Below are 12,331 nucleotides of genomic sequence, written 5' to 3' on the forward strand. Positions count from 1 at the left end.
GTTCTGAGGCCAGATACTGGACATCTGGGGAGACTTATCTGCCCAAACACTCTTGGGCATCACTGTGTGTTCGATCTAGTATGGAGGTGTTGCGTGCCTGGTTTGGGCGTGCTGGAGTGGGAGCTTGGCGGTCAAGGAAACAGGTGGTGTGGGCAGCATGTGTTTTGGTAACTGTAGGCGTGGTTTACCTGCAGTATGCTCCTGGGGGACCACTGGATCACCCTTCAGCTCCAAGACACCGTGCATTAAACACACTTTACACTTCTCATGAAAGAGACGGCCATGGTCAAGGCTCGGCTGACAGTGCTCACGTACAACATGTAAAATTTGTAACGGGCAGTGATGCCCAGCAACCAGGTGAGTGGCCACGCCATCAGGAAGAACAGGACAATCGGGTTGAACATCAGCGTGAAGATTGGACACACCAAAATGAAAATGTAATTAATGAAGAAGCCATACCTTCAGATCCTGCTCAAGCACAACACCGTCTAGCAGTTGAAGTCCTCCAACGGAGAGTTGCAGAACGTAAGGCACAAGACCAGCAAGCAGCAGCAGTACCAGGAGCGGTTATGTTACCCCAGCAAGACCCACCACCTGGTGGTTCCTGGGGTGGAGGTCAGTATCGCTATAATCCCTATGGTGAGCCAGTTTATGGGCGAACAGATCGACCCATTTATATACCACCCCACCGTGTTGTGCATTTTGATTTGAAGGGTGCTCCTCCCAAGATGTCAGCTGTAATGCAACTACTACCATGGATAGCCGGGCAAGGAGCTACAGCAGTGTTATTGGAATATGAGGATATGTTTCCATGGCGGGGCCGGCTAGCACAAGTTGCTGCTAAAAATCACTATTCTAGGAAACAAATTGCAAACTTGGTAACAGCCTGTCGCAATCATGGGTTAGAAGTTATTCCTCTTGTCCAGACCTTTGGCCACTTGGAGTTTGCCCTCAAACATGAGCGTTTCTCACATCTACGTGAAGTTCCTGAACTTCCACAAGCTCTGTGCCCATCTCTGAATGAATCACTGTGGTTGGTTCACTCCATGGTGGACCAGGTAATGTCACTTCACCCAGGTGCTCGTTACCTACATATTGGCTGCGATGAGGTGTACCAGATAGGAGAGTGTGAGAAGTGTCGCTTGGTATTGAGAGAAACACTGTTTCTACAACATGTTGAAGCTGTGGCAAAATATGTTCGTAAGAAGTATGCTGCAATACCTCTGATATGGGATGATATGTTGCGCCATGTTTCAGAATCTGCCATGCAAGAGGCTCACTTGGGTGAACTGGTAGAGCCAATGGTATGGGTGTATGCAGAAGATGTGTATAGGTTTGTTCAGCCATCTGTATGGACCAAATATAGCCAAGTGTTTTCTCGTGTATGGGCTGCTTCTGCTTTTAAGGGTGCATTTGGTGAACAGTTGACAGTGCCTAATGTCCGTAGACATTTAGATAACAACCTTAACTGGTTGGATGTCATGGCTAGTGAGGCAAGTAAATTTACAGCTGGTTTTCGTGGCATTGTTCTCACAGGATGGCAGCGTTATGACCACTTTGCTGTCCTGTGTGAACTGCTTCCAGCATCCCTTCCATCACTTGCAGTCAATCTAATTGCAGTTTCCCATGGCTATTTTAATTCTTCTGCTCAGGGACAACTTTATCAAGCTCTTAATTGCATGCAGACTCCAAAGTATCAAACATGGCTAAATTTAGATGGTGATCCATACCTCTGGGATAAATTTTCTTGGTGCTTCTTCCCTGGTGCCCAGGTTTTTAAAGTGACAGCACGCCTTGATGCTACAAGACGAGATGTTGACTCCTACATTGAGCGTGTAACAAGGAGCCGTGCATGGATCACAGACTACAACCGCCGTCACAACTACTCATCGCCAATGAGAGTAGACGAAGATCTTGAAGAATTACCAGCACGACTTCATGCAGTAACACTTCTCATGAAAACAGCTCGTGAAGCCCTGGCTGAATGGTATGATGACTGGACAGTAGGCGAGTGGTTGGAACAGCATGTATGGCCATTACTAAAACGTTTACAAACACTTCAACGAGAGGCTGAGAGCATGAAAGCTGTTAGGTACTGGCCTGCTCGACCTCTGCCACTTCTGCCAGAACTTGCAGCCTTTGGAATTTCTGATCCAACACCCAGCAATGGCCAGAGTGGACATGATACAGATGGAGGTGGTGGAAGAACATAACAAGTATGTTGGTATTTACCAACATTGAATTGGCTTTGGGAGACCCCTTACCCTTCATACTGGAGGACCCGGGCCTCCTGCACATGGTGAAAGACATGTGAGAGTTGTGGAATTTCAAGTATTTATTATAAATAATGATGAAATGTGTCTGTAATTATTTTGTATAAAGACAAAGTTTATCAGAGTATTGAGAATGTGTGTGTCCATAGGTAAATCATAATATACATTAGTAGGTTTGGAAGAATGATGTAACCCAGCTACTACCTCCACAACAGCTGTAGGAGTCAAGAGCCACAGCACTTCTAGTATTGGTAACTTTGTAGCATTTCCTTATCTTCCAGGAGATTTACATTAATTTCTCTATAAAACATCTCTTGTGATGATACTTGTGCACTTATGGAAAACATAATTTAATTGTCCTTCCTGCTTCTAGGCCTGTCACATAATGTATTTTTGTATGTCTGATTTATGATATGCAGAATGTCATTTGGATACATGGCCATTATTTTTGACATATGTAATTCTCCATCTTAATAACAAATCATCCATTTTTCCTCTTAACATTTTTGAAGGGCTCTTGACTCTGCCCACTGTGGTTAAGGTAACAGCTACGTAACTACTGTATATGAGCAATATCTGGGGCGGATCCAGAATGTGGTTGTGGAAATGTATACAGCAGATATTCAAATAATTTACTTCTCTTTTTTTTGACATTAATGATAGGTGTATTGACTGTAATACTGTATTACTGAACTAGATTTATGACAAAATACTTTACCAGTACAGTACTGATACTGTACAAGTTTAAAATTTTTAGTATTTTCATGTGACCCATTGAGTATTTGACAAGTGAACAATTTAATTTTAACAATGTGATCAATGTAATTACATAATTATAATATGCATAGTGTTTGCAAGCTCAACTGTATTTTTCATTACAAAGGGCAAAAGATAAAAATTGACATTTAACCTCTGGGTATGCTGGGGGATAGCGGATGACTCCTGAGAAATGGAATTAGACAGTCATAACCAAACTTATGGGCATAGAAGAACATTTCCAAATCATGTATTGAATGACAGGTCCTCTGACCTTCAATACAGGACCCTATATTCTGGTTGGTAGCAGACTCAAATATCACCTTTTGTGATACAGTAACACCACAATTGCAATTATGCTTCCTTCAAACTTGCTTGTTTATGACACTTGTTTATAATTTGTATTGGGATTTTTAAAGCCAAGACTTCAAAATGTCCTTTTATGGGTGCATTTTGGCACTCAGTAGGAATAATCTAAAAAAATTTGTTTCACAGCCAAAGGGTTGCAATTACTTAGTACTGTTTCTCCAATGATTGTTCTGTTAACTCAAGTTACCATATAACTTAATCAATGTAAACTTCATTGATTATGCTGTTTGTTTACAGTACTCTATGCTCAGAAGAGTGACAATTGAGAACCTTGTATTTGTTCAAGAATATGGCTAATGAATAGCCATTCAAGTGTCATGTGTGAACAAAATGTGGAGGTCCTTTAAAAAGAAAAAAAATATTGGTATTGAAAGGTGGTGATGGTATTTTACTGTAAAATATCTGCTTTGAACAGTTTAGCAAGACATACACCAGGTTTTGGTGAAAGCTTTTCTTTATATATTAAACCCTCAGGATCCGTCCCTGATTATGTAGCAGTTTGCTCAAACACGGCAATCAACCTCGATTAATGGACGAAACATGATCGTCATAACAATCATTCCCCATATCTTCCCATGATAACCTCTCTCTCATTTCTTTATGTACAACATTTATGTTTTTGTCAACTTTAGTTTTGTCATTTGAGAACTCTCTTATCTAATTCAGAATCTAGTTTGTTTGAATTTAAAACGTTCGCATTTTTCAGTGTGACTTTGCAAATACCTCACAAACTTGCATTTCAGTAGCCTTGTTCATGCATCTTTATGACTGCGTTAAATATTTGTCAAGTGTGCTTTAATAATTTGTTTATCCTATCATTTAAAGAGCATTTTGAAGATATGTTACTGCTCTTATTTTCTGAGAAAATACAGCAGTAATTTCATATGACAAGCAGCCAGCGCAGCTCTTAAATAATCTGTAATTTGCAGTGGGATAAGGTCTGTTTCATTAGATATTATAGTGTGGACTTTTGAGAAATGTGTGTTATTATTAACAAAGTATTTATATTAATTACTGTGGGTTATGAATAAATAATTGGGATATCCATTACTGTTGTGCATTTCTCAAGTCAGTTATTATTTGACAATGAAAGTTGAGCATCTTGCAATTTATTAATTCAGCACTGTATTTTGTTTCAACATTTCAGAATAAGTTGTTAGTTTTTTACTGTACTGTAGAAATATTAATATGAAGTAAAATTTATAATGCTCCTCTGTAATTATAAATGATTGATAAGTAAATGATTTTTAACATTGGATAAAAAACAATATATCTGTATAGTATACATGTATACATATGTAACTTAAGTAGAGTATTTTTGTATTTAGTGTTTGTAATTGGAAAGTCCTTGTCCTGTAAAATGCAACCCAATTAAAATTTTTGTTGACACCTTTTCAAAGACCTTTATATTGTGCATATGCAACACTTTGCCTTGCTTCTGCATTGCTTTCACATATAGAAATGACCTTGGCTATCTTGCTACTTTATATTATTTCTTTCATTCCATCAGTGATGTAACATTACCCTTGGTTTTAATCATTAGATTGGCTGAGGATACATTTGCTATGGGGAAAAATATTTGCCTTACTGTTTAGAAATTAAGACAGCCTCGAGCTAAATTTTAGAAACTTGACACTACCATCAGTTTTTGCCATATCCCAACTACTGTAAACCGATATTAATTCAATAGCCAATATTCCTGGTTCATAAATTTATATGGATGTAGTGAATTATAGATTGTAATTTTGTTTCATACTTCATATCATCCCATGCATAGAATATTAAGACTTTCAAAAGCCCAGTCCATAAGTACTATTTATGCACTTTCACATAGTGAAATAAACCTGATCTAGAGAATATTGTATCCTATTCTTTGGCCTGTGTACTGAACTGATGGGCACCAAGTGTCCTTGTGCTTAGAAGTGCCGTTGTCACTTATTTTCTGCACTTCTGTACTGTACAGTACAGTACTATGATTTTTTCAGCAATACCTTAACTGAGATATTAAAGCAAAATTTTATGTTAGAAATGCTGAATAAGTTCTACATATCTTAAAGGAAATCTGTTGATAAACAGACTGACACTCGGCGAGGCGAGGCTTTCTTCGTCAACGTTTTGCTCTAGTGTGGGGCCTGATTTAGGAGTAATGTATGGAATAGAGAGTTAGAAGCAAAATTATTGTACATTACTCCTTGAAATTTTAATATAATTCAATTAATAAAAGCTTAGAAATCCAAATTACTTCATCAATGGTTGACGGCTTGCCTAGGGCAAAGTAAATCTTTGTTTTAAACAAAGGAATTTTGGTGCATACTTGCTCAATCAGGTAAGTGGATATTAACAAATACTGTAGTGTATTCCTCTTGCAGTGATCAATATTCCTTTGGGCATAAACAACATTGTAATGTTTTTCCTACAATCAGGCGAGCAACATCATTCCTAATAATACTTCACTAAATTCAAACTTAATGGACACATCAAAATGTGTAAGTCATTGTTGAAGTTGGTGTTCGGTCCTGCAGTAACTTATTTTTTCAAGAGAAACATGATTATTATCATACACATTCATAGACAGATATCTTTTTGCTAGATTGAACTATATCCTTTTAGATAGCATTAGTCGGGGAATTTTTGCCCAAGACTTATGTACGTAGCTTTACAAATGCTATAAATTTCAGTATAATGGAGAGTTACACAATGTTTTTATAAGCATAATTGTTAGTTACTGGAAGAAAAAAAGCATTTGGAACTTGGGCATATCACTTTAAAGGTGTGTTTAAAATAAATGAGCCTTATATGGAAAACTATGGAGGGTGTCAATTAAGGCTTTTAATTTATAATATTAAATATTTTCACCATGCATATAGAAAAACACGTAATTTTTTATTTATTTTTTTTATTTACACTGAGGATACCTTATAAGAAGACTTTAATTAAAACATTGGTCGACAAGTCTTTATAAATCATTTGGAGATAGACAGATTTTTGCAGTACTCTTTTAAGATACTGTAATTTAATTTAAATATACCACTATAGACAGTTCCTAAAGACCATATTTTTAACATTGTATCAGTTCCAAGGAACCACAGCTACACATGCAGTGGCTGGATATTTGCTCTAACATTTGCTTTCTTCTGTATTCTGTTTTTTTTTCTGTATAAAACCAATGCTTTCAGTGACAACAACTGGTAGCTGAAATGTATTGAAAATGTATTGGAAGTCATTAGCTATTTCAACTAGAATTTATTAAGCAAAGATTACTAATTTAGTTCAACATACATTAAATAAATTTCAAATAAAATTTAGAATATAACCAAATATAATGTTGCTAAGAATCTAGAAACTTGTGAACTTTTTCTCAATTGCATAAACTGTTGCAGGGGGTAATTAAGATTAAAGGAATGTACTATTTTTGTAAAACATACTAATGCATTTTTTTTTTTACTGGTAATGCAATCTTATATTATGGCGGGTATTTATTTTCGAGTTGGATGTGCGCGTGTGTGTGTGTATGCATGCTTTTTTGGTGGGTCGTCTGGTTTTAGACATGGTAAAATTCATTGTTAGGATTTAATGACTAGAATATTTAAAGCTTGACACCAAAGATATTACAATTAGAATGTAAACTAATAAAAATATGCTCCAAAAGATTTAATAAAGAAACTTTGGTTAACCATACTATATTTCTTAAATATGGATGCAATCACTTTGAGAAGTTGGTGTTTAGAGTAAAATCTGAAAATAATAAATATTTTGAGTTGAAAATCTAGTTCTTATTGAAGAATATTCACTAAAATGTATATAGGAAATTAAATGTATTAGTTTTCAGTCGGTGAACAGGACTGTGGCCAAAATTGGATGTTTACATGATTATAGTATAAGTGGCCTAAAACCTAGCTGGTAATAGGTCAGAAACTTTTATTTTTGTATTATTTATATTTTCATATGTGGCATGGTTGCTCCTCTTGGTATATAGTTTTGTTTTGGGTCAAACATCTCCACCATGAGTTATGTCCTCAGTATTGTCTATGGTATGTACAGCCTTCCTCACTATGAATAAAGTATACAGTATGAAACCAAGTAATTTTTTAACCATTTATTTTAATAATAATTAAACTTGACTGATGAACGCAAGATCCCCCAAAATTAATAACAGTTTGCAAAGCCAAGGCCAAAATTCTTATAGCAAGTAGTCAGCAAAGTCAGCTTACAACTGAATTATTATAGGTTCAACTACCACACAGTACGAGATAATTGCACAAGTTTCCTTACATCTGATTCACCTGTTCACCTAGCAGTATCTAGGGTCCTTGTATTAAACTGCTGTGGGGTCACATTCTGCCAAGAGTGGGTCAATGGCCAAAAGGAGCCTCCTGGAAAGTTTAACAAGGCTTCCTGTTTCTGACAATGGGAACCAAACCAACTTGATCCATCTAGTCATATGCACCAGTCATGATGGTTTAACATTTAGCTAATATGACAGCAAAGTTTTGAAGACAGATGCATTAGAGCTATGCATGACTGACTGTATTAAGGATAAGTTGGGTCCTTGGTCAGGCAAGAGTTATGGACCATTTTTTGATAAAATGGCCCTGAATTCTTGAATGGTCCATAGTCCCTGATAATTTGAGTGCTGAAAGCCATAGAAAAGTATCCCAAACCTACAACACACCATAACTAGCTGAAAACGATTGTATATGAACTCGGAATCTCTCTCACTGGTGTAGAAAGAGAGATACTGTATTAAGTTCACCCTCAAGCCAATTAAAGCAGCCAAGATTTGAAAGAGTTCTTTATTTCAAATTTTTCTTGGTAATGATGTTACACACAGGCTATTAATATACTGTACATAATTTCACCACTGGAAACTCTTGAAGCTAAATTTCACCGTGTTTACAGTATACCTGGAGAGGATTCTGCCACTCCCCGAGCCCAGCCTGAGGACAGTAAAAATACTGGCCACAAAAGTTGACCTCTATGCTATGCCATAAAAAACCAGCGTTGAATGTAACAAAACGCTATTTTCCGAGTGAAACCCTGCGGCTCCCCAGAGCAATCCAAGCTGTTATTGCTATATTAGACTTTGGCATCAGTCATGTGAATGGAGTTCTTAGGCCTACTGGGGACCTTTAGCTAGAACCTGGCCCCTCTCAGAGAGGCACGAGGAGTAATGGCCTATAGAAACCCCCATGTGGTTGGAAGCATTCTATGTCTGCCATCGACCATGTCAGGCACCCAGAAAGGTAAGCGCCCCAAAACAAATCCCTATTTCACCTAGAAAGGTAAGCGCCCCAAAACAAATCCCTATTCTGGTTAAGAAATTGCTACTGAAAGCCGAACTAGTGGACAGAACTCCCCAAACAAAAATGAGCAAACGAGCATGACGTCACCGCGCCTCCGTCTGCGTAGCAACCCCCCTTCCAGGGAGGGGAAAAGGGGAAGCCCCAGACCCTTCACTCCGGCTACCCAAACCATAGTTCTGAGGCTGGATATCAAAAACACTGAAAAACACTGACCGGAGGGAGGGGTGCCAGGAAGCTTCCAAGTCTCACCCAGAAAATGGTATTACGCTAATGAGTAGGGGGTTAGTAGAACAAATTGTTGCTTATTTGTTTTCTTTCTGGGGGAGTTCTTTTGCTATTTGGAGGACATGGAACTTAATTTTCCACTAGACAGTGGTCTGTTTTGTTTTGCCTGCCTTTCTGGGGTGCCTTACCTGGTCAATGGCAAATATGATATACTTTAAATGTAAAGTATTTATAGGCCATTGCTCCCTGTACCTCTCTGAGGGGGGGGGGGGGGCAGGTTCTGACTCTGGTCCTTGCTAGGCATCAAAAACTCTGACTGATGACCCCAACTAATATAGCACTATATTAGTATGGATAACTTCAGGGAGCTTCTGAGGTTTCCCACAGAAAATAAAGTGATTTTTGATCCAGTAAAATATGGCACTGCACATGAAAGAAATCAATACTGACACACTTATATGGATTCTATACACACTAACCCGTAAGTTATTTCTTCTATTACTGTCCAATTTTATCTCAGTGCATCAAGATGAGACTGTATTTGCTCCAGCTGGTCATAGAGCTGGTACAGCTGGTCGTGATCAAACTGCAGGCTCACTTTTTCTGCTTCTAGCTTACTTGCATCAGTACCGGAGCTGTGGCATAAAAAAAATTATATCTATGTAATAATGTGTATGTATATATGTACATGTATATGTATTAGTATGTGTGAATAAATAAATTTATAGATTATATATATATATATTTATAGATTTATATATATATATATATATATATATATATATATATATATATATATATATATATATATATATATATATATACTATATATATATATATATTTATATATATATATATATAAAAATAGAAATGTTTGTTTGTTCAAAATCGCTAATCTCCGAAAGTTCTTGACCGATTGCTTTGAAAGTTTCACACAAAGTTCCATTCGCATCCGGCCAGGTTTTTATATACAGACTATATAGATGTCACGTCTGTGACATCTATATGTATGTATCTCAATCATCCTAGTGACTGCTCACTATCATACAAAAGAACAAATCGGTACACTTGACACCTCTGGCAAATGATCATTGAAATCTCAAGGAAAATCAATTCCCTCTCTGCTAACTGTTGGTGTGCACCTACAGTAGCTGCTACACCAACTGCCACTAGATGGTAGCCCATGATGTGCCTGTTTGACCTGCAAGGTGTGTTCAAGGATGGCTTCTTCCTGTGTAATTACCTAAGTGTAGTTACAGGATGAGAGCTATGCTTGTGGTGTCCTGTCTTCCCAGCACTCTCATATAACACGTTGAAATTATTGACGATTTTGGCCTCCATCACTTTCTCACCTAACTTGTCCCAACCATCTACCACTGTTTAAGAGGAATTATTACTTCACATGTGTGTGGGTTCAACCAGACGACCGTCTAGGGCCCCGGCAGCGGGCCCCACACACTGACCATGACTGACTATGACTGATCAACCGACCGACTATGACCGATCGACTGATCATTCAACCATGACTGACCAACCATGACACCGACCGACCATCATTTGCATTCATCAAAGATGAATGCAAATTCATCTTTGCATACAATACAGGGCTTGTGCCTGGTTGTTCAATGGCCCTTCCTTTCTGTCTATTATTCATCAGGCATACTATTAACTGGGCTGTGCAAGCTTTGGATGCACTCGGATTTTATATCCTTGGATTGAGCACTCTTTCCTGTGATCAGTTGGTGGTTGACACCCATGTGGGGTGTGTTGCCTGGGGTTGTTCCAGTGCTGTGGACAATTTTACTGTGTGGACCAATTCCGTTAATGCTTGGCTCCTCCTTTCCAGTGTCCTACTTTTCCATGTGCTGTAGACATGTTTTTTTGTGATCAAGAAAAATAAGGGGAGGAGGGGCGGGGGGAATTTGTCAGAACCATTTCACACATTTCTCCTCCAGGTAAATGCCTCCTCTACATTGGTGGGTGTGACCTTGGGCTGCTGGTCGAACGACAACTCCCTTCGAATGCCTGGTGGTGATGTTCTTCACAATCACATCATCTCTTCCGTGTAGCCTTGTCAGGATTCATTCTTCAGCCCAGGTAATTTACTTTAATTTACCCAGTGGGCTCTAATAGGACAGAAAGCTGACACCTTGTTAAAGGTTCCCCACCCATTGTTCCTGCTTGATGGGGTTCTGGGAGTTCTTCTACTCCAAGCCCGGTCTGATGAGGCCAGGCTTGACTTGTGAGTTTGGTCCACTAGGCTGTTGCTTGCAGTAGCCTGCAGGCCCACGTATCCACCACAGCCCGGTTGATCTGGCACTCCTTGGAGAAAATTATCTAGTTTTCTCCTGAAGACGTCCATGGTTGTTCCAGCAATATTTCTTATGCTCGCTGGGAGGATGTTGAACAACCGTGGACCTCTGATGTTCATACAGTGTTCTCTGATTGTGTCTATGGCACCCCTGCTCTTCACTTGTTCCATTCTGCATTTTCTTCCATATCATTCACCCCAGTATGTTGTTATTTTACTGTGTAGATTTGGTACCTGGCCCTCCAGTATCTTCCATGTGTATATTACTTGATATCTCTCTCGTCTTCTTTCTTGTGAGTAAATTTGGAGAGCTTTGAGACGATCCCAATAATTTAGGTGCTTTATTGCGTCTATGTATGCTGTATATGTTCTCTGTATTCCTTCTATTTCAGCATTCTCTCCTGCTCTCAAGGGGGGAGTGAGTACTGAGAAGTACTCAAGATGGGACAGTGCAAGTGATTTATATAGTGCAACCATAGTGATGGGATCCCTGGATTTGAAAATTCTCGTAATCCATCCGATCATTTTTCTGGCTGACGCAATATTTGCTTGGTTATGCTCCCTAAACGTTAGGTCATCAGACATCATTATTTCCAAATCCTTTACATGCTGCTTTCCTACTATGGGCACATTTGATTGTGTTTCATACCCTGTATTATGTTTAAGGTCCTCATTTTTACCGTACCTGAATACCTGGAATTTATCACTGTTAAACATCATGTTATTTTCTGTTGCCCAGTCAAAAACTTTATTAATTAATACCTGTTTGAAGTTTTTCAATGTCTTCAGTATAGCTAATTTTCATGCTGAATTTTGTCATCTGCAAAAGATGATACGAAGCTGTGACTTGTATTTTTGTCTATACATATCTGATATGAGAATAAGGAAAAGCAGTGGTGCAAGGACTGTACCCTGAGGTACAGAGCTTTTAACTGCGGATTTTTTCCAACTGGATTTTGAACTTAAGTAATGTTTAGGCATTTAATGCTTCATCAGGTTGGCAGTCCCATGGGGGTTTATAACCCAATGGGTGAAGAAGCATCTCTTTTCTGTTCTACATTGTGGCATGTTGAGCTTGAAGCTGTTGCCTCTCA

The 12,331-nt window shown here is 38.4% G+C and overlaps 2 protein-coding genes across 15 annotated transcripts in view; one reads left to right on the top strand and one right to left on the bottom strand.

Annotated features, from left to right (window-relative positions):
* LOC123752290 (hexosaminidase D-like) overlaps positions 1-7,474 on the top strand; it is a 373,939-nt gene extending 366,465 nt beyond the window's left edge. For all 13 annotated transcript variants that reach the window (XM_069308469.1, XM_069308417.1, XM_069308646.1 and 10 more), the window contains one exon: positions 1-7,474. In XM_069308469.1, coding sequence (XP_069164570.1) covers positions 81-2,213 — 2,133 coding nt within the window. In that variant the 5' untranslated portion in view covers positions 1-80 and the 3' untranslated portion in view covers positions 2,214-7,474.
* The window catches only part of Vlet (Valette), a 23,897-nt gene continuing 18,103 nt past the window's right edge, over positions 6,538-12,331 (bottom strand). Inside the window, exons 6-7 of one of the 2 annotated variants that reach the window (XM_045726902.2) lie at positions 9,406-9,561; positions 6,538-6,590 (exon numbers count right to left, since the gene is read on the bottom strand). In XM_045726902.2, the coding sequence (XP_045582858.1) occupies positions 9,438-9,561 (124 nt within the window). In that variant the 3' untranslated portion in view covers positions 6,538-6,590; positions 9,406-9,437. Of the gene's footprint in view, positions 8,336-9,405; positions 9,562-12,331 lie in introns of both variants that reach the window. The other variant, XM_069309111.1, reaches the window with a different exon arrangement.

The sequence above is a fragment of the Procambarus clarkii genome, chromosome 1 (genome assembly GCF_040958095.1).
Source record: "Procambarus clarkii isolate CNS0578487 chromosome 1, FALCON_Pclarkii_2.0, whole genome shotgun sequence".
NCBI lineage: Eukaryota > Metazoa > Arthropoda > Malacostraca > Decapoda > Cambaridae > Procambarus > Procambarus clarkii.